The 27496-nt window shown below is 37.9% G+C and overlaps 1 protein-coding gene across 5 annotated transcripts in view; it reads left to right on the forward strand.

Annotated features, from left to right (window-relative positions):
- Positions 1-27496, forward strand: part of LOC149831313 (DNA polymerase epsilon catalytic subunit A-like) — a 154462-nt gene that overhangs the window by 95476 nt on the left and 31490 nt on the right. For all 5 annotated transcript variants that reach the window (XM_090013810.1, XM_090013811.1, XM_090013813.1 and 2 more), the window contains 12 exons: positions 11164-11354; positions 11635-11818; positions 11908-11972; positions 12281-12413; positions 12514-12615; positions 12721-12804; positions 17558-17632; positions 21704-21763; positions 21902-22164; positions 22238-22286; positions 22553-22713; positions 22788-22854. In XM_090013810.1, the coding sequence (XP_089869936.1) occupies positions 11164-11354; positions 11635-11818; positions 11908-11972; positions 12281-12413; positions 12514-12615; positions 12721-12804; positions 17558-17632; positions 21704-21763; positions 21902-22164; positions 22238-22286; positions 22553-22713; positions 22788-22854 (1434 nt within the window). The remainder of the gene's footprint in view (positions 1-11163; positions 11355-11634; positions 11819-11907; positions 11973-12280; positions 12414-12513; positions 12616-12720; positions 12805-17557; positions 17633-21703; positions 21764-21901; positions 22165-22237; positions 22287-22552; positions 22714-22787; positions 22855-27496) is intronic.

Here is a 27496-nt window from a genome sequence, read left to right on the forward strand (position 1 = left end):
CAAGTACTTATTTTCGTAGAAGGAGCTAAATATGAGACATCGGCGATGACTAGAATTTCTCAAGGATTACGATTTCACCCTTTTCTACCATCCAGGAAAGGCGAACGTTGTAGCTGACGCTATCAGCCGTAAGACTTCTAGCATTTCTTTCAACCTATTATACACTGGTTGGAAGTTGATTGAGGATTTGGTTTCGTGGAAATCGTTTGCAGTCTCGTAGAGTTCTATCAATCTTTCCAATCTGATAGCTCAACCCGAGCTATTAGCCAAGATCCTTGCTAAGCAAAAGACTGATGCACAATACGAGATGGTTAAGGCTCGTACGCAATAGACCGATACTCTTTTTTGGCTGAAGGAGGATGGAAGCGTATGGCTCAACGATCGTCTTTGGGTCCCAGATGATCCTGTTTGAGAAACGAGATTCTCGCAGAGGTTCATAAGTCCAAATATACGATTCACCCGGGAGGCACGAAGATGTTCAAAGACTTGCATCACAGATATTGGTGGAGCGGAATGAAGCCAGACCTGATTGAGTATATCTCTAAGTGTTTGACTTGCCAGCAGATTAAGATCAAGCATCAGCGACCTGACGGAGAAATGCGACAGATGGACTTCCCATAATGGAAGTGAGAGGACATCACTATGGACTTTATCGTCGGTTTGCCGAGGACGCGAAGAAAGAACAATGCAATTTGGGTGATCGCCGACTGACTCACCAAATCGGCACATTTCCTTCCTATCCGCCTTAGTCAATCTCTAGATAGTTTGGCATACCTCTACATCCTTGAGATTGTGAGGTTGCACGGTGTTCTGGTGTCTATCATCTCCGATCGCGACCCGAGGTTTACCTCGAGGTTTTGGGGACAACTGCAATTGACTTTGGGTACGAAATTGAAGTTCAACACCGCTTTCCACCCTCAGACCGACAGACAATCTGAACGTACAATTCAAACTTTGGAGGACATGTTAAGTGCATGCATGATGGACTGAAAGGGAGAATGAGATTCTCATACCAGTCTGGCCGAATTCGCGTACAACAACAGTTATCATGCTAGCATCGGGATGACCTCTTACGAGGTCTTGTACGAAAATCCCTGTCGATTGCCTCTCTACTGGGACGAGGTTGGCGAGCGAAGGATGAATTCTCTTGTAGTGCTACAACACTACACTCAACAAGTGCAGATGATTCGAGAGTGACTCCGTACTGCTCAAAGTTGACAGAAGAGTTACGCGGATCGTCGTCGTCGAGAGCTCACCTTCTCGACGGGAGATATGGTTTTTGTTAAGGTATCTCCCAGATAGAACGTATTCCGGTTTGGGAAAAAAGGAAAGCTAAGCCCTAGATTTGTCAGACCTTTCGAGATCCTGGATCAGATTGGTGAAGCAGCTTACCGTGTGGCTTTACCTCCTCAATATGCTCAGATCCATAATGTTTTCCACGTATCCTTGCTGAGAAGATACATTCACGACCCGTCGCACATCATCAATTATGATGATATGGACATTCAGAAGGATTTGACTTTCGAGGAAAGACCTGTCGAGATCAAGTGCTTAGATCAAAGACAATATCTCTTGTAAATGTGCGTTGGAAGCACCATGGGATAAATGAATATACTTGGGAGCCTTATTCTGATAAAAGGGAGAAATACCATGACTTGTACTTTGAACAATGAATGTAATTAAATTTCGAGGACAAAATTATTTTAAGGAGGGTAGGATGTAAAACCCAGTAAAAGAAAAAAAAATTTTGCGGACCCGGGTCAAATCCGGATCCGACCCGTATCCAAGCCTGTCATGGGTTGACGGTGGGCTGCCCGGGGCCTATCGCCCCCCCCCCCCCCTTTTTTTTTTCCTTCTCTGCTCCCCCTCTCCGGCGAGTTTCCACTCCAGCGACCTCCTCTTTTCTCTTTCTCTGTTCCCGTCTCGCTCTCTCTCGCGCTCTTCTCCGGCGAGCCCATTTCGACGACCTCCCTCCTCTCCGGCAGCCTCCCCAGGTAATGCTCTCTGTCTCTCCCTTTCCCTTCTTCTTTCCCCTCATCTCTCTCTCTCTCTCTCTCTCTCTCTCTCTCTCTCGTTCTGCCCTCTGTCACCCAGCGGGCCGGCGGAAGGGGTCAGGACCCCCCCCCCCCTTTTCGCCTGTTTTGGGGTTTCCGACATGGAGGCCCCTACTACATTTTTTTAGGCATCGGCTGGGGCCAATGGCCCTTGCCTCGATTCCTTTCAAGGGCGACAGGGGCCATTGGCCCCTGCCTCCTGCTTTTCAAGCGTCGCAGGGGACTTTGACCCCTGCGCTCCCCCTTCCTTCTCGATCCGGCAGGGGCCATCGACCCCTGCCCCTCTTTTTAAAAAGCCGACAGGAGCCATCGGGCTCCTGCCCCGTCCCTTTTCAAAAACCGGCGGGGGCCATCGACCCCTGCCCCGTTCTTTTTTAAAGTCGGCAGGGATCATTGGCCCCTGCCTTGTATTCTTGAGAGGTCGAGCCTTCTCACAGCTTTTTGTTTCTCGTTTCCTAGATTGCTAATCTTCGCACATTTACAGTTGCGCAACGGAGCCCGTTCGTGCCTCGTGACCCGAACCAGCGATCACTTATGCTCGCAGACGTCTTCTTTCTCGCGATACCCCGAGGTATGGAAAGTTGCACAATGACTTAAATAATTGAATCAAGCTTAAATAATTAAAGATCGAAAGGACTTACTTATATATTTATATACATGTACGTATATAAGTACACATTTAATTCAAGGACGCAGTTTCGTGATCCCTATCCTTTGCTTTCACATTTCCTGTTTCCTGTTTGCCGCCGTGCTTTGCGCCCAGGCTTTTGCTTTCGCATTTACTGCTTTCTGTTTTTTGCTCAAGGATGCGGTTTCGCGATCTTTGTCATTTACTTTCGCATTTTCTGTTTCCTGTTTGCCGCCGCGTTTTGCGATCAGGCTTTTGCTTTCGCATTTATTGCTTTCTGTTCTTTTGCTCAAGGACTCAGTTTCGCGATCCTTGTCCTTTGCTTTCACATTTTCTGTTTCTGTCATTTTGCTTTGCCGTCGCGCTTCACGCCCAGGCTCTTGCTGTTCGCATTACTGTCTTTCATTTTCGCCTTGCCATTGCACATGCTTTTCCCTGTTGCATTCTTTATGTAGAATTCCATGGTTATGACCTCATGGAATGTGCTTCGACCTCCACCACTCTTGCAACCGTGGTGGATTTGAGGCTTAAACGACGCAACCTCGAAGTTAATTGGGTCTTTTGCGGTGTTCCTAGTTATTCGATTGCGCAGTTCTGCCGATAAAGTTTGAGCCCCTTTTTGAGTGATGCGCTTGCATCTATGCCTCCTCGACTCAGCGTATTTTGGAGGAGTATCTTTTCTACTAGTTCGTATACCCGACATGTTTCGGGAAATCCTTGATCTGGGGCAAGATCAAGCTGATGGGCGGGGGGTTCTTTTGCGAAACCTGTTTACCGAGACCAGTGTCGAGACTTGCGTAGCATGTAGACACTGCATTAGCGGATGCGAGATTCGAGAAAATCGCATGCTATATATAGGCAAGTTGTTGATCATTTTGAAATATTTTGAATGTTGAAATAAGTTTTTAAAACATTATATCTTTGTGAAACACACTGCTGAGACTCCTATTGAGGACCTATATCCCTTTCCTCGTAGCGTACTCTTGGACATGCAAGGCATGTTAATACTACGACGAATGGATGAGATGGTCTTATGACCTCGATTAGTGCTTTGTGCATCTTGCTGGAAACACATAAAAATGAGACCGCCTTCATAGGAAAGATGCTCATTTGGTCAAAAGACCAGAGCATATAGAATGAGTCGTCAGTTAATTTACCCCTGACCCACTCATTCGCTTCTTGTAGTCCGTCAAGGGAGATGACGGATCAGTACACACACTTCAATGGATAGGTTGTTAACAACCACCCACGGGCAAAGATCCAGCTTTCCCAGTCATTGGAGTTCGGGGACGGGACTACCAGACATTATCCTAGGTGGTAGATCACATGGACTTCTGCAGAAGTAAGATGCGTCCGTTGTCACTTTTCAGCCTTTGGGGAATCCTCTCTCGGTTGAAAGTCGTTCCCTTTGGAGCAGACTCAACTAGCTATTCGGGTTATTCAAGATACATGGAATAACATACGCCCGAACTAGTCTCAGTCGTTTTTATAATTCACGTCTGCGCGTACCCGCAGGCCAGCTAATATAGAAACATAAATTAACATGTTCACACTTTTTGATAAATTGTGTTGTGATAATTTTAGCACAAGACTTGCTAGGTGTTCAGTAGTTTTGAGCTTACTACCTGATTATGATCATTCCTGCATATTCTTGCTAGTTCTTCACCTGATATGTATAATGTCTATGTTAGTCTCAGATATTTAACAGTTTAGTTACTACTTGTTGCATTAATTATTTATGCCTTATTCAGTTCTTTCTGTTCATGTGCTCAGTTATTTCATGTGCTCACCTACTAGTTTTTCGCAAAACTAACCCATTTCATGGGTACAAGTGATGAATAGGTACATAACAGGCGATGATGCGACTGCAAAATGACCTTAGGATCCACTGTTTTTGCTCATAGTTCTTCTCCTGGACATTTTAGGTTTTTGTTACGGTTTCTTTAGAGAAATCCGAATTTTGTACAAACTTGACACTTTCTTTTAATTGAAGAAATCTTTGTTCTCTCGCTAACGTGCCCAAAAGTTGTCAAACTTGCCTTTTTTCTTTTAAAGAAATCGTTTCCGCTGATTTTAGAAATAAACTTTGTAAGAAAAGGAATTTTCCAACTATTTCAAATGGTTTATAAAGTTCAAAATTTTGGGGCGTTACACAAACGACCTTAGGGCACCAGATACAAATTATCCCTCAGACTTAATTGCTCGAGTCACTAAACCTTCATTTTCACAGTTTTACGTATAGTCTGCTTCTCTGTCATGTGCAATGTCAACATCTATTAGGCTCTCTATAAAGTCCATGTAACGAGCATTCGGGCCAGTGGCTCCCGAGCCAGTGGCTCCCGAGCCAGATGACTTTAGGGCACCAGGTGTAAACACCCCTCATGCTGTACTTGCTCGAACAAAATAGGCCACACATATCAACGTAGACAACGAAGTGATTTCCTTCGTTATCCTTTTCGACGTAGAACTCAAACACTTCAACTTGTGTCTGAGCCCAGCTATTGGAGAATATGAAGATATCAAAAAACTAAATGTATGCTCTTTTTCACTTTTTGAGCTCTTATTTCCAATGTTGTTTATTTGCTTAGTTTTTTAAAAATAAAACTGTGCATATTCATACTTGTGATTCAAAATAAACTCTATATGCATTTATAACCATTTCTTTGAAATCCACGTAAACAACCATGGTTTTTCTATATCCGTGTCAGAAAAAATTTTCGTGGGGCTTAAAAATTCTCTAAAAACATTAGATTATGTAAAACAGTCGTATAAGTTCAAACTCATTCCTTAAAAGCTTATCTTTTATGAGTTGTCATTAAAAGTGCAAGTACAAAGACAGAAAAATTTGAAAAATTTGGGTGTGCAATCTACACCCTGGTTGGGAAGAAGAGATTGTAATTTCAGCTGTACACACGTTGCCCCGACAACGTAGATTAGAAGAGCCGATGAAGACTGGGTTTAGAAGATAGATGAAATAAGCATAAGAAAAGGAAGACGAAGGAGAAGTAGAGGAGAAGAAGAAATCGGCTATGGAGAGAAGTAGGAGAAAGGGAGAAGTATTTTTTCGAAATTTTCATGAAGAGGCCCCTTTGAAAAACGTGTTTGCTAAATCACATTCCTAAAACTAACTATGGCTCAATTGCTTAAAACCTAATCTAATTAAACTTAAGAAAATCCTAGACTAATGAAAAACATTAAAAACACCGAGAAAAACTTCAGAATATGCGATTTTTCGATAAATTCAATTACAATGCGGTTTCTCGAAACTAACGATAAAAATGAGTTTTTAAAACAATTTTATGATGGATCATGCATAAAATAAGATGAATAAAATGTCAATTGTATTCATGATCACACGCCCTTGTTCGACCGACTGACAACGAGAGGGAGGAGGGCACGGGCCGCGCCCCTGCCCGCCGACCTGACAATAGAAGAGGAAGGGGGCAGGGGCTGCGCCCATGTTCGCCGACTTGACCAAAGAAGGGGAAGGGGGTAGGGGCACAACCCCTTCCTGTCAGTCGGAATGGAGGAGGCAGCAGGGGCGTCGCACCTGCCAGCCGGCTGGAAAAGAAGGCGGCAACATGGGTGTTGCCCCTTCTTCCCAGCCGGAAAAGAGGCGGCGGCAGGGGCGTCGCCCCTGCTTGCTGGCTGGAAAAGGAAGCGGCAACAGGGGTGTCACCCTTGCCGGCCGGTCGGAAGAAGGAAAAGGAGAGGGCAGGAGGGTCGATGTCAGTCGGAGAACAGAGGGAGAGGGCACCAACGATGGTGGCTCTTGTTTGCCGACCCGAAAAAGGAGTGACGAGTGGGAGGCAGGAGAGCCGCCACCCTACTGCCAGCTCCACTCGAGAGGACAGAGGGAGCAGAGAGGCGACGAGAGAAGGGAGGAGAGACGGGAAGAAGAGAGAGGGAGTGGGGGGCGTTGTCGACGTAAGGAGGTTCGATAGGGGTCTTGCCGGCGCACTGAGGGAGGAAGACGCGAGGTAAGTGTGGACAGAGGGACAGATCTGATTCAAAAAACAAGGAAAAAGAAGAGATCTAGATGTTGAAGAAGATGTGCAACCAAGATTTAATGAGGCTTACCTTTTTTGCAGGCTCTGATACCATATGAGAACGCCTCGGGAATAAGTTTTCCTGAACAAACAACAGCCAAGAAAGAAAGAGAATGAAAAAGGAAAGCATGAAAGGGTTCCCCATGGAGACGTCACCTATTGTGGGTGGCGTGATCTTGTATTTATAATATAATACCAAAGATTACAATAATATCCCTCACTTAGTTGGGTATTTATGATATACACATTACATAAAATTACTTGGATCAGATTCAGATCTGATCCAACCAGCATACTCTTAACAGGGTGCAGGGCCATGGGTACCAGGTCTCGGACTGCTAGTTTCCCATATATCCAAGTGCTTTGATCTAGGTTCATTTAGACCATATAAGCCAATTACACTAGGGCTATGTAACACAAACACTCAATTTAGGGTGCCATACTCGTGTCTACTGTGTAGAACTTGGAATTAGATGATCCAGTTCTTTCATCATCCATTGATATGGGTAATGAAGAAACAATCAAGCCTTGATGTTTTTGTTATGGGCTTTTTGGTTTTTTGGACTTTTTTGTCCTTTTGGTAAGTGTGTTATTTGTTAACTTGATAGTTGATACTTGAAACTATGTTTAGAAATTCTTTTCGTTTTGTTTGCTAAGTGCTAATTGTTAGGTATTAATGTTTATTATCTATTTATCTGAAATTGTTATTAGCTTGTTATAACTTGTTTCTTAAATGTTGATTTGTTAGTTTTAGTTGTAGCTTTACTTGTTACTAAATTTTGATTCTTTGAATAAAAGTTGTTAGCTTGTTCTGTTACTAGTTTAGTTGGTTCTTAAATGTTAATTGTTTAAATGTTAAATTAATTTATGTTGTCTTATTAGAATAATAGATTTTGATTTTTGAATTTTATTTTATATATATATATATATATATATATATATATATATATATATATACTGTCGTGTCCCCGTACCCACATTTTTTGGAATTGCAGTGTTGTACTCTCCGTACCCGTACCCGTACCCGTACCCATACCCATGTGACATAGCACTAGGGTAGCTTGTGTTTGCAATCACATGTCCTTAACTCAAACAGGAAATCTGATTACTGTTGGATGGTTATCATACCTCAATAACATATACAAGGAGCAATACTGACACTCATACAGGTTTATCCATTGATAGGATGAGTTGAGTGTCTCTGAGGTTCTATGTGAAGTGGTACTTAATTAGTAGCATGGTGCAGCCAATTCCACTTGCTATTTTAGCATTATGATTCATCAATTGAGTGATGTCAAATGGACTTAAAAGACAGGTGATACCTGAACAACACAAGCATGGGAATTATCTGATAAGTAGGTCACGAGGCATTCTTACTTTTAATTCCTAAGTTATTATGCATTATGTTGTATCTATTAGGTATCTTCATAATTATAAGTTATAACCTCAAGGCCTTAAAATCATTTGGGAAAATAAAGTCATGCCAATGGCAATTTATAAATGAAAAAGTGGTGGTTAACTAATGCAACTTTTTCAACAGAGTATTTTAAAAAGATATTTTCAATAAAAACGTTTGTGCAAACCATGCAGTACTTTTGTACCCCACACAATACTACTTTTGTTGCCTTGAAAAATTAAGTAATTAATTAAATAAGCCCAGGGTGCGGCCCTCTGCGGAGGGCTTACAAAAGAATAATAATGATTTTTTTACAAACCCCAATTAAATAGTAAAATAAAATCCTAATCTAAAATAAAGGGGAAAACGATCTTCAGTGCTCGAGCTTCTTGTCCCTTTCTTTCATTTGGTTTTCTTTTAGTCTTTTTGGGATTGTTTCTAATTTCTGAGGGCTCCCTGAGGGGCTCTTTGAGGGCTTGAAGGGCCTTTTGAGAGGACCTTTTAGGGACCTCAGAGGGCTCTTCGGGGCACTTTCGAGGTTTCACCACACGTCTGAATGCTTCTTTGCAAGAATAAAAAGACGAAACACAAAAATACGAAGAAAAACTATGAAAACATTAAGGATTAGTTTTACGAAAAATCACAAAAACACTAAATAAACTATGGAATAACACTACACTAAAAGACAAAATAATATAACTAATTCTATAACTAACTAAAAACTAACATGATTCAACTAACTAAAAGACAAATTAGGATAACTAATTAACTAACTAACAAGAAACACGAAACAAGAAACAAGTTATGGAATTAACTAAAAACAAATAACAAGAAAGAAACTAAACTAATTAACTAATAAAAGAAAACATGAACTATAAAATAAACTAAATTAATTTAACTTAAATGCTATACTAACCGAATTCTAAAAAGGAATTTAATAAACTAATTAAGCAAGCAATCAACAAGTTAACTAATTAACCAAAATCGATAATTTAATGCAATAATAAAAATTGGCTAATATAATTCAAATAATTTAAGTTAACTAATTAATTTCTAATTAATCTACTGGCATAAAGTGAACTTAATTAAATTTAATTAATGTATAAAAAAATCAGATTTAACATGAAAGTAAAACTAACTAATTGCAGGAATTTAAATCTACCTAAATCGGCTAATGTAATTTTTAAGAAAAACGATAATCAACAAATAATAACTAAATTAAAATCTAAGTGATGGGAATATAAATTCTGAAAATTTAAATGAACTAAACTAATTGTTGAACGGAAGAAATAATTCTATTCTAATTTGCTGAAAGAAGAAAAAATAATAATAAAGAAAACGATTAACTATCTACTCTACTTTATCGAACAAGAAATCTGTCTATTCTTAAGTTAAAAAAACTAACAAGCATCAATCAATGAAACTAAATTAACATGTTAAGAGAACTAATTAAGAAATAAACAACTAACTAATTTGTTAATATCAACTAGAAAATGTCAACTTTAATCAACCGAAAAAGGAGAAAAATATAAAGAAAAACGCAGAGACTATGGAAAACGTTATTCAATAAAAGTGATTCTATTAAGTTATTTCTAATTAAACAAATTCCTAAATTAAACTAATTAACTAGATGCACAACAAGAAACGTTGAATAAAAAAATCAGAAATTAAAATAAACATACGATTATCTACTTGCACGCAATCCAAGAAAATGATCATTTAATTATTTTCTATTATTTTTTTTCTTTTTTCTTTTCTAAATTGATAAACAATGGATATATGATATGCTGAAATTAAATCATGTAATATGCCATGAAAATAATGAAAATCTAACTACTATGCATGCTATGAAACTAAACTATGGAGAAAAGGGAAGAAAAAGAAATTTGTTTTTTACCTGTGCAACCGAACTAACTCTGGTCTCTCTCCGACAGAGGGGATGCGAGGAACCAGCGACGACGTTTAGAAGAATGAGTGAAAAACATAAGAAGAAAGAAAAAAGAAGAAAGCGGTAGGCAACCAGTCGATCGAACAAGAGGGAGAAAGGAAGAAGGGGAGGTAGAGAGGAGAGAGAGAGAGGGGGGCACTGGCTACAAAGAGAAAAAAAACGTTTTCTCCGGTCCTCAAAGATTCTATTTATAGTGTGTAATTAGGTTTTGAGAAATTATTTCAAAAAGAGTCCAATAAATTTTTAATATTTTCAAAAGGCCTCTCTTTTATAAAGTAATTTCTAAAAACTTAATTATTCTGTCCTAATTACTCCAACAAGGCTCAAATTTGCTCAAATTCCAATTTTGATAAAAATGTTAAAACCTTCGCAAACAAGCATTTTTAAGCAATTATCGCACATGATCATGCATGAAAATGTATGAATTTATGCGTAAAAATTATGCATGATCGTTAACAATAAATCAAGAGTCACTATCATGAAAAAAAAGCTGTAGTGATGGACAGTGTTGATGTGCTTGATGTATGTTTGATTTGATAATTTATTTTGCAATTTTCCAAAATGGTTCTATAAATAATAAATCAATGGATGAAGTTGGAGTAGATTGTTGACTGTTTAGTATTCCAATCTTGTCCTATGTGTGTCAAAATATGAGATCGTTTCCAAAAAGTTATAAAAAAGATGAAGCAGTATACAAGTTCTATTTTAACTAACATTTGGAGATTGAAATTTGCCATATGCAGTGAGTGACCATGGATGTTCCATGATTCATGATTATACTGCTGGACTGTGGAAAGATGGAAATGGCAAACTAATGCCTTGCATTAAAAAGCATTTCACCTAGTTAGGTGAACTATACTTTGCATTCTCAGTAGCCATATCAGAATTCCTAAGTGTTAGAATGCAGGTTTCTAGCATGCATATTTTCTGAAATATGTGCTGGGAGTGATCGGCCTTATAAAGCTCGCTAAGCTTCGCTCCCCCCCTTACAGAACTTCACCCGCATTTTAATTTATGTGATATATTCTCTGCATGGTTTTGAAGCTGCTGTTATTGCTTTGTGTAACTGGAAAATTGTGCATTAATAGGGCGTATATGAGACGAAGATGCCTTTAGAATATAGTGCTATTCTACAGCTTGGTTGCGTCTGCAAGTTGGACCAAGGTGCCAGCAGCCGGAGCTTTGTGGATGGATGGAATCTTGATGAACTGCATATGAAAACCACTACAGAATGTTCATATTTGGAACATCCTCTGCCTTTCTTTTACTTGTATCAGAGGTAACTTCCCAACAGCTGTGTCTTGATTTGGTGGAACAAGATAGTTGACAACTTTGCTTTTTTACAAAATCGGCAGAGCCAATATGTGTTAGTTACAAATTACAAAAATGCTAACAACTCATATTCTTGGTTCGGGTTTGTTCTTTGTTTTGAGAGTAATCTTTAGTCATGCGTACAACTATAGATTTATAAAAAAATGTGCATGATTTTTATATTTGGTTGTCAACATTATTAGTTTTAGTTAATCTTTTGAACTGTGTAACCTTATAATGATTTCCAGCATGTCCGAGGGAAGGGGAATATTTGTTGTTCATATCCCTGCATCTGGCACTATATATGTGGTGGTACTCAATCCCTTCCAGAACAAGGAACTGTCTTTGGCTCTGCTGGAAAAACATTTCCGTGAAGCTTGCCAAGCACTATCTGTGGATCCTAAACTTCTAGGAAATGACATCTTTTTTAAGGTTATTTCTTACACATATTTTGGAGTATACCATGCTACAACCAATTGATTGGAAGTCTAACTTTTTGGCATGCTACTAATACATTTTAGGTAGACTATGTTGGATCTATCAAAGATTCTGGAAAACTACTACAAAGAATTTTAAATGAATACAGGTATGTTTCCCATATTTTAGCATACTTCAATCTGAATGAGAAAATGTGATTTTTCTTGAGCAAATGTGTTCTTAAATTTACCTAGGTATTGTTTGAAGTGGTTGTTATCACACATGAGGTGTAAGATATTTCTTTGGGTAGTTCTCCATCGTGATGTCTGAGAGTGAAAATAAGGAACCTGAGTTTTAGCAATGAGCATATATGTGACATAATATATATGTAGTAGGTTCTTTTGATGTCTCAATCTGATTTGTTATGTCTCTTGATTAAATTTCGGAATGTAACAACTACTGTGCATCTTTTGTCAGGCATCAGCATCATGGCCCTGCCATTGGTGTAATTGAGTGTCCAAGAATACAGGATCTGAAGTCATTGATACCTGTTTTGGATGATTTTCCATGTGTTAGCATTCCACGCAATGCTCGAGACAGTCAATATCAAGTACTCTAATGTGAATTAAGCTGATGCTTCTATTACTCTGATCTTCGTCTATTTTGATAATTTTATCCAGCACTAAATTTCTTCCTGGTGCTCTCTTCAGGCTCTTGGCTGGCAGGTTGTGGCTGCAAAGATTGGGATGCAGCGATGTGCTGCATCATCTCAGTGGCTGCACGAACGGATCTCTCTTGCTAGATACGCACATGTAAATTATGAGGGCCTTGTTCTTCATCCTTTTCTTGGACTGTGGTGGATAAAATGCACTTATGCCTCATCTTTGTATTTCTCTCTCTCTTTTCCCTAATTGTAGGTGCCACTGGGAAATTTCGAACATGATTGGCTTCTGTTTACTGCAGATGTCTTCTTTTCTAGGGCATTGCATGATTCACAGCAGGTACCTTTTAATTTTATTTATTTTGAAATGTATATTCTCACTCAGTTACTGATACACACATGGCATTATGCATCAAAGTTCTTGTCCATGTACACCGCAGAAAAATGGATTGGCCGAACATAAACATCGTTATTTCATGAAAACAATTAGGACTTTATTAATAGCTAATCATGTTCCAATGGAATTTTGGGCAGAAGCGGTCCTAACTCCTACCTATCTTATTAATCGAATGTCATCTTCTTCCTTGAAAAATATATCTCTAATTGAAAAACTAGTGAATCTTTTTCCGGATTACTCTAGATTGAGAGTGTTTGGGTGCAAGTGCTTTGTTTTCAATAACAAAAATGACAAACTCTCTCCCAGTGCGATTCCCTGTGCCTTTTTAGGATATGTTGATAATAAAAGGCTATAGCTGCTTTTATTTTCAAAATGAAAAACTATACGTATCAAGAAATGTATCGTTTCTTAAAAAGGAAAGCTTCTTTGATTTTAAAAAACTTAAGGAAGTCACTGAATATTCCTTCCTAATAGATTTGACCTCAAAACCTACCGAATGTGACTTTGACAATGATCAAAGTACTATTGATCTCGAGCATGATGACAATAACGAAGAACAGGACCATAGGGATGTTAATTTACAATATTCTAGATGAAGAGAGTCAAATCTTCCATGTGCACTTGAAAAATATTCCGAAGTATCCACCAGAAGGTCATTCAAGTTTTGAGGCTTCCTAAAAAATTTGTGTTATACAAATCCTTTTCACCAACATATAGGGCAGTTATTGCATTAACGCACTCATATGAGGAACCATCATCGTACTCTCAAGCCAAAAATCGTGTAGAATGGTTAGAAGCCATGAAAACTGAGTTAGATGCACTTGAAAAGGCTTCTACTTAGACTATTCAAGATCTTCCTCTAGGTAATAAACCTATAGGTTGTCGATGAGTCTACAAAGTTAAAACCAAGAGTGAAAGAACTCTTGAAAGATATAAAGCCTGATTGGTGGCCAAAGGCTATGCCCAAGAATATAGCATCAATTATGAAGAAACCTTTGCCCCAGTTGCTCATATGACCACTGTTAGAACCTTAATTGCCTTGGCTTCCATTAAAAAATGACCCATATTTCAGATGGATGTCAAAAATGCATTTCTAAATGGTAAGTTAGTTGAAGAAGTGTACACGGAAGCCCCTCCTGGTATTAGTATTCCCAAGGGTAAAGTTCTTCGTTTAGAAAAAGCTTTTTATGGTCTTAAACAAGCACTAAAAGTTTGGTATGACAGGTTAGTCAAGTTATGTTTAATATTGGTTTTTAATCCTGTTTGACTGACACTGCTTTGTTTATTTAGAATTCAGATGCATAAATTATAGTGTTTCTTCTTTATGTGGATGACATGATCATCACGGAAGGTGATAAACAAGGAGTTGAAAATATAAAAAAACTTCTTAAAACTCATTTTGAAATGACTGATTTAGGTTTATTAAGATATTTTTTAGGAATTGAAGTTGCTTATTCCCTTCGTGGGTATTTAATGTCTCAATCTAAGTTTGTTTTTGATATTGTTTCTTGGTCTGAAATTACAGATGATTAGAAAATGATACTCTAGAAGTTGTTAACGTTAAGATGAGAATTGATGATAGAGAACCTCTTGAGGATCCTACTCCTTACAGACAGCTTATCAGAGCACTTTTCTATCTTTCCATTACAAGACCAAACATAACTCATGCTGTACACGTAGCCAGCCAGATCCAACATGCTCCCACCACAGTTTACATGGGAGTTGTTTTGCGTATTGTTAGATATATTAAGTCCTCTCTTTCACGAGGACTTTTCTTGTCTTCTACCTCCTCACTAGATCTAATTTGCATATACTGATGCTGATTTGGGAGGTGATCCCAATAACAGACACTCAACTACTCTTTTTCTGTTTTTCTAGGTGAATCATTAATTTCGTGGAGATGCAAAAAGCAGTAGAAGGTCTCCCTCTCATCTACAAAAGCTGAATACCGAGTCATGGCAACCACAACCATGGAAGAAGTTTGGCTCAAACGTCTTCTTACCGACATGGGAGTTGAACAACTTACACTTCACGTATGTGTTGTGACAACAAGAATGCGATCTATATTGCAAGCAATCAGACATTTGATGAACGCACCAAACTTATTGAAATATACTGTCACTACGTCAGAGAGGAATATCTACATGGAACCATTGATCTGCCATATGTCACATCAGAGTATCAATTAACAAACTTCTTCACCAAGCCTCTCGCTTCTCCCAAATTTCACATTCTCTTAGACAAACTTTCACTCATTTTACCATAAGTTTGAGGGGGAGTGTTAAAATGTAAAGTGCAATGTAACATATATATATATATTTATTATGTTTTTATTTTCTTTAATTTATTTTTCTCTTTATTTTCATAAGTAGTTCACATTGAACTAGCTATGGAACTTAGTTCAGTTCTATTTAGAAATTGACTAAGAGTCTAGCCGTTGGGCTCTAGTCCAACAACTATATTAAGAGCAACTCTTTTGGGAGAGCTCAAAGTGAGCTCTCCCAACCTCATTCTCTTTGTATAAATAGGGGTGAACCCCTCCATTGTAAGCACTTGAAATGCTTCTTAAGCATTTTTATTATCAATAAAGATTTATTTATTTATTATTGTGTTTTTCCTTTTATACCCTTTTATGGGTTTGCTTGAAGTAACTTTATAGACATTCTTTTGGTGGATTCAAGTGCATTTGTGGAAGACCACCATTTTCTTACAATGACAAGAATATGAAGAGGAAAAGAACGAAAAGAGGTGACATGTTGATCAGATCTGATTTAACAATAAAGAAAGGAAAGGAAGGTATATCAGATCTGATTAGGTCGGATCTATTATATCGATCAAGGAAAAAAAAGGAATGACATGTAGGTGAATCAAGGAGGAAGAAGATCAAATCTGTATTCAATCTAGTCTAATTCCAACTAGGGCTGCACTAGCTTGGCTCAGCTCGGGCTTGACTCGTTTAAAACTGACTTGGATTCGTTCGAGTAAGTAAACAAGCCGAGCTTGATCGGACATTTAAACTTGATTAAGCTCGTCTAATTGTGTCATATGGCAACTAATTTTAGGATATGTATTATTTTTGTTAACTTATAATTATAAAGACTTCGTTTAGCTAAGTGGGTAATGTGTATATGTGTATGCATGAGGTCTTGGGTTCAAATCCTGCCCTCTATGCAATTGATTTTTTTTAAATGTAAGTTAATGCAGCTCAAGCCTAGCTAGGCTCGAGCCGAGTTTGTACACAACTTTTCAAGCTCGGCTCAAGCCCAGCTCGAGCCTGGCTCGTGTGCACCCCTAATTCCAACAGAATAGAGGGGAGAATTTATAGGGAACAAGGGAAAACGGAAAAAAGAAAATAAGGAAGAAGAGGAGAAAGGGAGATTTAGAGTTTGGATTAAGGACTCACCTTAATGAGGATGGCAGCTGTGATACCATGAAAACTCGTGTTCATGGATGTATACAAAGAGAGAGAAGGAAGGAGATATGAAGAAAATAGCCAACCCACATCTCTAGAGGATCAATACAATCGACTGCTCATTCTCATAAGTATATATAGGTGTTAGGGATACAGAGCAATTTGGTATTTGACCAAATTTCCCTTCTCTCAATACAATACAAAAAAAATCAAATTACGTACATATCCCTCCTCTAATACTAAAAATGTATTCCTAACATTCTGAACAATTAAACATACACATGCACTACTATAACATGCTAAATGCCATTGTATCAAAGTAACAACTAACAAAACAAAAGGTTTACCATTAAATAATCACATTGGATAACAAAACCAAAAAAATTTACTTGACAAACTATTACGATCACATAATTCAAAGAGAAATGAAACACATTTGAGAAATAAAATTCAAAATGTCTATAAAAATAAAAGATATGACCCACAAAGAGAAATCGAACACGTTTGAGTAGTCAAACTACAATACTAAGTAAACAATTTTGAAATAAATTGGGCATGAATAAATATTTAACAATTATCAAATAGAAAAGCTATAATTATGATGTTATAACAATGTATCCATTACATATATCAAAAGAGTCCAAGATTAAACATTGAAAAGTAAAAAAAAAGAAAGTAATATGTCATTTCATTAGTAACATTAAAAAAAGAAGTTTCATAATGTTTTTCATTCATTAGTTTTACTAATTTGAATAAACACAAAAGTTAAATAATGTGTGCCCTTCAATAATAATGCTTCTCTTCTTTCTTGTTTTCATTAATAACAATAAACTAAGAAAAAAATTATATGTTTTGTTCGCATAGGTTATGAAATAAGTGTATAGGACTCTACTAGAGCCTTATTTATCTAAAAAGTTGTCACTATAAGTGAAAAAGGACCCAGAATAAATTACTTGAAAATTTTCAACAAAAAAATGAAAAATATCTGTCTTACGGTGGACCATGTATTGTACAATACATTATGATATGGTGCGATATGACATGAGATAAGCCATGTTTTCCTATTTAACGGGTATATCGTATCACATGGGCTAGTGATACCACACTACACCGTACCATATTATACAATACAATATTGTTTTTCAGCGAGCAACTTTTGTGCTAGGTTTTGTTTATACTTGTGTAGGATCATACCACAATTTTACCTTTCTGCATCTTATTTTGTTGTTGTCAGCGTCTGCATCCTAGGACAGTCTTTGATCATACCAATCTGTTGATGTATAGGTTCTCTGGGTATCTGATTGCGGTATTCCAGATCTTGGAGGCCTATTTGAGGAAGACTTAAGCTTTGTGGATGAGGTAAGTGCTTACCAATGTTGGGTGCCATGCTTGAAACTTTGTTGTAGCAGCATGATGATTTCCAATTTTTCACTTGATATCCTCTAGTTCTAGAGCACTGCAGGTTTCAGATTCAAGCAAACTCTATCAAATACATAATCTCCCCTTATTAGGTTGGGACATGCACAAGTGCACAACTTGTGACATGCTGGTGCAGGTCATTGAGGTCCTGATTGGAAACTGTCTGCTCATTTTGCTTGGTTGACTTGTAGTCTCAGGATCTCCATGTAAATGGGGGAAAAGCTGCTACTGCTGCTGGAGATTTGTATCTCTAAGTATTGGTTTTCCATTTTATCTTGATGTGCAAATATGTCATTGCCCCTGCTTATGCTTTTTAGGAGCATGTGAATCGTTTTGTAAATTTTGTGTTGTGTATGGATATTCTTTTGTTCTTTGTTTCCGTGTCAGTCACATGCTGTGTTTCTTGGTGTGTACATTGTTTCTCCTTTTGTTGGTCATGGTTTGTGAACTTCTATCATTTGCTTGGTGAATCATATCTGCTGACTGGGAATCTTTGGCTTCTTTTTCTTTTTCCACAAGTCCTGTTTTTGTTTTTTCTTATTAACTTTTCCTAATTTCACATTCATTTGGTGACCACTCTTCGTGGAGGAAGATTTCGATCTGTAGATTCTCATATTTATGGTTTTAGAGTGGGCATTCCCATTCATATTAATGTGCTAGTTAAGTCTGTTGGAAGAAACAGTGATGAAGTTCTGAGTCGATAGGTTAAATAGAATATAAACAATTACTTACATAGAAAATATTCTAAACAAAATCTGGAATTCTGGATTAAGATGATCTGAAATCACATTTTGTGAAGATAGGAGCAGCACTGTATTTCTTATAGAAAGACTTAAGTTTAGAATGTTGAAGAACCAAGGTATATCTGGATAAGGATTCTGAAATATTATATATATATATATATATATATATATATATATATATATATATATATATATATATATATATATATATATATATATGTCACATGGGTGCGGGTGCGGGGATTCGGCACTTCCAAAAAACCCGGGTGCAGGGGTGCGGCAGGGGCAAAAATGTAATATATATATATATATATATATATATATATATATATATATATATATATATATATATATATATATATATATATATAAAGGGGGTCGGGGAATAGTTTTTTTTTTTGCAGCTGTCAGCAGCTGACAGAACAGCTGCTGCTGACAGCTGCAGCAGCTGACAGACAGCTGCTGTCAGCAGCTGACAGCTGCAAAATAGTATTAATGGACCTTAATGATCCTGTCAGCTGCATAATTTTTTTAAAAAAAAATTTCGAAGCCCATTTGGGCAAATTTTTTTTTTTAAAAAAATGGACCTTAATGATCCTGGGTGCGGTCAACGCACCCAGGATCGGGTTGACCGCACCCGGTGCCGCACCCGCACCCGCGTCGACGCGGGTGCGGCACCCTCCTAGCCGAATCCCTGTGACATAGATATATACACACACACACGCTTTAGCCTTTCATATTAACATTAGCAATGTTCAACTGATTCAAATGGCCGAATGTGGATGTGCTGATTTTTTACCAAAAATAAGTTTTAAAGAAAGATAAGCATGGTTTTTAAATCAGATTTTGCAAAAATGTGGGTGCTCGGCCTACAAGTTGATCGTCTTTCCTTCCCAAATGGCGAGGGGTCAGCTCCAACAGGATTGCAGCTCCTCGGATTGGATCTTTAGGTATTCGGATTGTGCTTACCTTCCAGCGAACTCCTGAAAATAAGAAAACGAGACCTCGATAGTGCTAGGCATCACCGAAGCTCGAAAAAAACACGAAAACAGAGGCAAAATGCGAAGTTAGTCAAACCTATTTAAATGCAATACATCCAAATAAAGTGAAAAAATAAAGCAAAACGGAACTCACGACGGGCTTAGGTAGCTCTCTTAGACGACTCGGCGAGCGCATGGTGAATCAGGCAGAACTTTTGCAGGGTTGGGGCTCTATGGACCCATTAGGCTTGGGAGTTTGACATAGAACTAGTTTGACTGGGCTAGTTGGTTCGGCAGAGCAGGGTCGACTAGGCTCAGGTAGGCCTTTAGTGCAGCAGAGTCTCCTTACTCTAGTTCTAGATGCTGAAATAAGGGGGTAGACCCCTATTTATAGTTTTTTAGGTGGATGATGGACCTAGACAAATAGGTTTTCGGGTTAAAATATCTGGATTCAGCTACTCCACAGTAGCTTGAAAATCAGAATTTTTTTTTTCCAAAAATTCCAAAAAAAAATCTTGAAAAATCAGAAAAAATTAACAAAAATTCTAAAAAAATCATAACATATGAAACAATGATGAATTGCACAAAATACAACCATAAAAACACATGTGAGGCATTTATGTCTCTATGAGTTGCATAAAACATCACCAAACATCAATTATCTCACAAGAACAATGCAAAATATTAAATATCTAGCAATTAAGAACATGCCATAAGACTCGTATCTTCATATTACATAAACAAAAACAAATTAACCAAGTTTTTCTAAAATATAACCTCGATCACATTATCAAATAGGATTTTGGGTCAAAATATCTAAATTCATCTACTGCACAGTAGCTTGAATCTGATTGGCTAGATGTTTGTAGTGTCAGCTTTTGATTGGTTGGGATTGCATGGGGAAGAAGAAATGGAGTTTTGGCAGGATTACTAACTTTAAAATCTATAATTTAACACATTTCTTTATGCGAAATTGATCTAAAATTGCAAGTTTTTTGACAGCTTTGCTTGTTTTTGTCATAACTCCCATAATATAAGTTATTTTAACGTGAATTTTTTGTTTGTTTGAAAGCTAACAAATTTATTTTCAGCATTTCTTTTAAGTTTAAGACCCAAAAGCGTAGTTTGACAGGCCAGAAACGCGTTTCAAGTGGGGCCCAGCTGAAAATCAGGGTCTGTCTTGTAAAGACTCGACTGTTTTGGTCATAAATCCTTCCTTGAGTGTCAATTTCTACTGAAAATTCTACCCTATTTGGACCCGAAATACCCTGTTTGCAAAAATCCGATCCAAGATCCAAATGGGTCAAATTGGGGTGTCTACACCCAAATACCCTTAACAGCAATGGCATTTTTTAACATACATAGTTACCTTTTAAGGTAGAGAGAAACAAAAGCTCAAATGCATTTTTTAAACTATGTACTCCAAAAACTGCTATTTTAAAATTGTTTTCTCATTTTAATTGTTGAACACTGTTAATGTTAATTTGTTCTTGGTCTATGTCTTCATTTCAGTGTTTCTTAACTAAAGTAGAATAACTTTTCTCTCTATTGAGCAATGAAGGTGATCAGTCTAGGTGAAGCCCTACTCCCTTATGAAACAATGAAGGTTTGGACTCCAAATTTGCTCATTGGATTTGAGCATGAGTCATTTAATTTATTTTGGGTCAAGACGTAGTTTATGAACCACATGTAAGCATGGTTTCACTTTATCTCTGATGGCATGCTAATAGCACAATCTAGTGTATGTTGCACAAAATATATTGCAAGTCTGATCATGTTATGATTATCACCAAGTTGAGCGTGACTAATTTTGTTGTAATGATTTATCACCCTTAGAATTTTCGACAAATTTGGGTAGTACTATTAATCCATGAAATGCATCAGCAAAGTCAATAGCTAGTGCATATACTGTGCTTGGACAAAATTAGTCCAACTTATGGAAGTTGGTGAACAGGGGAGAAACAACTCCCATAAGCACCAAGTTTCAATTTAGTGGAGCTTTTACAAAATCTTCTTTTTATGGCCATTATTTGTGCTCCAGACAGGTGCACATATTCGTATTAATCATTGCATGCAATAAACATTTTCAACATTATAAACTGCAGTGTGTAAATAAATTAAGTGTGCACATTATATAAGTGGTGATACGAGTGTTTATCTATTTATTGGTCAAGAATACCAATTAAGATCATAATGTTTTTCTATAAGGAGGTTATTATGTTTTTTTTGTGATCATTATATTCCCATTTGTTCTTCTAGACTTGCTTTTCTTATTTTTCTGTTGGCAGATCCAGCAACTAGTTATCACATATCCTGGAGCGTACAGAAAAGTGGCAGTTGAGTTAAAGGTTAATATTGTATTTTTGTTCTGGGAGTTGGTCACCAGCTTCTTTAGTTGGACATTTGAAGTTGGCATTCATTATTATGTTTTCCATATGTATGACCATTGCATATCTGGTAATGTTTTGTTTACTTGTTTTGTACAGATTCATCACCTTGCTGTTAATTCTCTTCTGAAGAGCAGCCAAATTGATGAAATGGAAGGAGGAATTTCGTCAGGATGTGACCCAGATATGTCTGCTGGGCCCCCTTTTTTATATGGTTCAACTTTTTTTGATGAAGCAACTGCTTGTGCTTCTGCCTTTCGTGTTCTAAAACATTTGATTCAGAGATGCCTTTCAGATGCTGTTGCATCTGGCAATGTATTTGCTGATGCAATACTGCAGCACCTTTATCGCTGGATTTGCAGGTTTGTGATTCGTTAATTTCTTCATATTTCACTGTTGGAGCTTCCTGACTTGCCATCATTTCTAAATTTGCAGCCCGCAGTCAAAACTTCATGACCCTGCTTTGCACCGTGTCCTACAAAAGGTACCTGTTGTAGCTCATATCACGTTCTTGGTTATTAATGTTTTGAATGTCAATTTTTTATTTTATCATGATATATCAAGCTGTGTGTTGATTTGTTCTTTCTTTTCAATATTTTTATCTTGTTTTTCATCATGAATTTTCAATTTTAGCTATGCCTGTAAGATGAGATTATTTGCTGCCAGCATCTTTGTCACTCCATTTTGCTTTTCCTCCCAAATACATCTAAATGCCAGCTTTTATTATACTTTGAAAATCACCTTTGGCAGATCATGCAGAAGGTGTTTTCATTACTATTAGCTGAATTCCGCAAGCTAGGGGCAACTATCATATTTGCGGATTTCTCAAAGATTATTATAGATACGGGGAAAACAGATGTCTTGGCAGCTCAAGGGTATTGTGATTGCTTACTGAAGACATTGCAGTCCAGGTAAGTTAGGAGATGGAGCTTGATTCTTTCTCCTTTATTTATACTTATTTGCATATTTTTTGTCCTTTATGCAGAGATCTTTTTGAGTGGATTGAACTTGAGCCAGTGCGCTTCTGGCTTTCCTTGCTCTTTATGGATCAGGTTTCACTTGATTTTCACTACTTTCATTTGTGAATTTATGTTTGTATTGAGAGGGGTCTTTGTTTTTACACAATCGTAAGATACATAAGCATACACACACACACATTCATGAATATATTTATTTATATTGTATCTGGACATGATTGTATGTATATATAAGTCTAGCATGGATGTGTGTGCCATATCAGTGAGTGGAATCTCACCTGTTCATGCATTTTGAAGTAAATTGCACCATTTGGAATGGTATTTCTTGGTCCATTTAGCACAAGTCATGTTTTTCATCCAACAATTTATAGTTGTATTTCTAATGAAAGAAGTCCAAGGGAGTAATATTCTCGCACAAGCAAGAAGTATTTAATCACTCGCAAAGCCACCAAGGGCAAATAACGTAGGGCATTTAAGTGCACACGGTTACAAGCCACTATGGACATACAGGAGAGAAAGCACAACAAAGGGGCTTTAGTCCCATGTATATAAAAGAAACACACCTGTTAGTATCCTGCTCTTCTGTGTTGCTGGAAGGGAGAGGAGGGAGAATGGCTGCAGTAGATAATTGATCCTCCAGTTGTGTCATGCCCTATTTTTTAACGTGGACTTATAACCACCAGATCGGATCGGGTCTGAGACTCTTTAGTCCAGACCCGATATTATAAAGATAGAGATACGGGTCCAGATCTGGACCCGTATATGCGTGTACATGCCAATCTTAATAGTCTCTCTCAAGTTGTGCATGGTTTTGTACCAAGGACAACTTACTTTTCAAAAACCAAAAATGGACACTAGTAAGTCCCTTAGTAAACAAATTGTTACAAATCTTCTCTGGAACCTGCGTGATAGAAAAAGGAGATAGAAGAAAGATAACTGCGGCTGTCACAATTTCAATAATGAAATTGTGACCTAAACTTGTGTATTTAAGTTTACATTACAGAAGTATGGGTCCGGGTCTGGTGTATCCAGACCCGATAAAAGCAAAGGGTTACATGATCTTTACATGGATCGGGTCGGATCCTTTGCACCTTTTTCACCCCCCCTCAAGTTGATCATGGTTTTGGACCATGAACTTGCTTTTAAGCATCCAAAAGCGATCCTTTGTTAACCCTTTGGTAAATATGTCTGCAACCTGTCTTTCAGTACTGACAAACTCAGGCTTAATCTCTTTTTCTTCAACCTTCTGTCTCACAAAGTGTTGGTCGATCTCAATGTGCTTGGCATGTCTGTGATGTACTGGATTGAATGACATGTTGATAGCACTTTGATTGTCACAGAGCAAGATAGTGTGGGAGATCTTTTCTCCTACTTCAGTTAGAAGATGCCTGATCCATGTGACTTCGGCAGTGGCAGCAACCATGGATCTATATTCAGTCTCAGTGCTTGATCTAGCGATAGCCTTTTGTTTTCTATTGCTCCAAGAGACTAAATTTCTTCCAATGAAGGCACAATATCCTGATGTAGATCTTCGTTCGTCAGGATCTCCTGCCCAGTCTGCATCACAATATACAGTAATTTCGTGCTCGTCTTGGCCATATGATTGTGGTAAATATATCAATCCATCCCCAATAGTCCCTTTCAGATATCTAAGGATCCTCTTGACCGCTTCCATATGTCCAGTACGTGACGCATGCATAAATTGAGACACTTGATTGATTGAATAAACAATATCAGGTCTAGTGAATGTAAGGTATTGTAACATTCCAATTATGCTGCGATACCTGGTGGGGTCATCACACAGATCTCCATCATGAGCGCTAAGTTTTTGATGAAGTACACTCAGAGTTCCTAGAGGTTTGCAGTCTTTCATGCCTGCCTTGCTGAGAACATCTACAGTGTATTTGTGTTGAGTGAGTGGCAAGCCATGAGCCTGGTTATCAACTTCTACACCAAGGAAATAACGTAGAACTCCAAGATCTTTCATTTTGAACCTCTGACCTAATAAGTCTTTTATTTCTTGGATATGGGCCGCAGAGTTTCCTGTGATGATAATATCATCAACATAAATTAATAATAGAGTGGTTACAGGCCGACTTTTAAAAATAAATAATGAGTGGTCCAACATGGAACGTGAAAATCCATGTTTCTGAATCTATAGCGAGAAGCTATCAAACCAAGAGCGAGATGCTTGCTTCAGGCCGTAGATGACTCTTTTTAACCCGCATACATGGGTTTTACAATTTTGTTCTTGATATCCAGGGGGTTGTTCCATGTATACTTCCTCCTTCAAATACCCATGCAAGAATGCATTTTTTACATCAAGCTGACTCAACTTCCATCCATGTTCAATAGCCAGGGAAGTGATAATTCAAATCGTTCCCATTCTTACAACCGGACTAAAAGTCTCATCATAGTCTTGCCCTGCTTCTTGAGTGAATCCTTTTGCTACAAGCCTTGCCTTATATCGTTCAATGGTTACATCTGGCTTGTACTTGATTTTGTAGACCCATTTGCATCCGACAACATTTTTGTCAGGTGGTCTGGGAACAACTTTCCATGTTCCACATTCATGCACGGCTTGCATTTCATCATTCATGGCTTCTACCCATTTCATAGAAGCGGCTGCCTGATAATACATGATGGGCTCTTCGTCCTTATTAATGGCAGTTAAAAACAATTGAAGATCCAAGGAGAAGTTGTTATAACTAACCCACCTGTCAATAGGATGTCGTATGCGGTTTGATTTTCTTGCCTCAAGAGTATGAGAAGGAGTAGGATTGACGACTGAAACATGATCTGAATGGCTTGATGTTGTCGGTCTCTGTCTAGAATAGACAATGCCTTTGTATCTGCTCGATACTTCCTCTGCATTCTGTGACCCCGACGTCCCAGTGTTCTCAAACACCTCTTCTTCTTGTTGCACGCAATCTGAGGAACATGCTTCATTGGAGCCAGCAAAAAGTTCTGAGCTCAGCCAAGGATAGTAAATTTTAGTTGACATATTTGTTGTGTCAGCTCCGTGATCAAAATTTTGTTCATCAAAGACAACATTTCTTGAGGTTTTGATGCGTTTGTTGGTGGGATCATAACACCTATATCCTTTGTAGTCATCTGCATATCTCACAAATCTACACTTTTGGGCCTTGTCCTAAAACTTGTTTCTCAGGGACTGATCGCTATGCACATAGCAGACACATCCAAAAACACACAGATCATAATAACTAGGATGAGTTCCAAAAAGCCAGTGATAAGGAGACTTATTTTCCAGAATAACCATAGGCAGTCTATTTATTACATACACAACAGAATGCAAAACTTCTGTCCATAGGTTGATGGGAAGATTGCTGTCATGAAGCATACTCATGATACTTTCAACGATATGCCTATGTTTTCGTTCAACAATTCCATTTTGTTGAGGGGTGTGAGGACAAGACACCCTTCTTCCTATTCCGTTATTTTGAAGAAAAGAAATAAAATCACGGGATGAGAATTCCCCACCTCCATCACATTGAAAAATTGAATGGACTCAGAAAATTGATTTTTGACAAAAGAAAGAAAATTTTGAAACAAAGAGAAGACTTCTGACTTATTTTTTATGAAATATATCCAAGTGTATCGAGAATAGTTATCAACAAATATTAGATAGTATTTGCTCTCAGATCCAGAGGCAATTGGGGCGGGTCCCCATACATCAGAACAAATTATCTCAAAAGGTTTTGAAGCTCTCTTATTAATGGAATGAAAAGGCAATACATGACTCTTACAGGGAAGACAATTGGAACATTTGTGACTGTTCTCATCCCTATTGAGACTTTCTTTTTGAATGAGATTATTAGAGACAAGTTTCTCAATAAAATGACTCCCACAATGTGTTAATCGACTATGCCATAAGAATGACTTATTACATTCAGAAATACTAAAAACATTAGCAGAAGAGAATGAACACGACTCTAATGAGGGCTTTGAATTCAGGTGGACAGGACGAACAACATGACAAGGAGCTTCTTTAAAGACATATTGCCTCGTCTCTTTCCTTCAACGAATGTTTCCCTCGTGCGTAGGTCCTTGACCCGCACAGAGAAGAGAGTGAATTCAACTGAAGCATTATTATCATCAATAAGTTTAGAGACAGAGACAATATTTTTCTTAATGTCAGGAGCATGAAGAACGTCAGAAAGAGTAAGAGTGGAATATGATATGAGAATGACAGTTTTTCCAACATGAGAAACAGGATGGTGGGATCCATCTCCAGTGACAATCTTACTTTTTCCAAAATAAGGAATGAGATTAGAAATCTTACTTGCATCGCCTGTCACATGAGTCGCTGCCCCTGAGTCGACAAACCAAGTGCCTTCATCACTCTGCTTCAATTTCAACTCTGACAAGGCAGATATCAGCAGATCTTTAATCTCTCCACTAGCTCCACTATTTGAGAACTTCCTTTTGGTTTCTGACTGTGGACCCTTTCCTTTATTCTCTGGATTATGCCAACAATTCGCCTTGATATGCCCATTTTTGTTATAAAGGAAACAAGTAGGAATGAATCTTGATCCCTGCGCATGAGCTAACATATTTGGAGTGGGAAGCAGACCACGCCTTCCGTGTCCACTTCGCCCTCGTCCTCCTCGTCCTCGTCCTCTACCATAAGTCACTCCTGTGGCAAAAACTTCTTGAGAATTTGTGTGAATGTGAGATTCCTTAGATAACCCTTTCA

This window comes from Nuphar pumila, chromosome 7, assembly GCF_984573655.1.
Source record: "Nuphar pumila chromosome 7, dmNupPumi1.hap1.1, whole genome shotgun sequence".
In the NCBI taxonomy this organism is placed as follows: domain Eukaryota; kingdom Viridiplantae; phylum Streptophyta; class Magnoliopsida; order Nymphaeales; family Nymphaeaceae; genus Nuphar; species Nuphar pumila.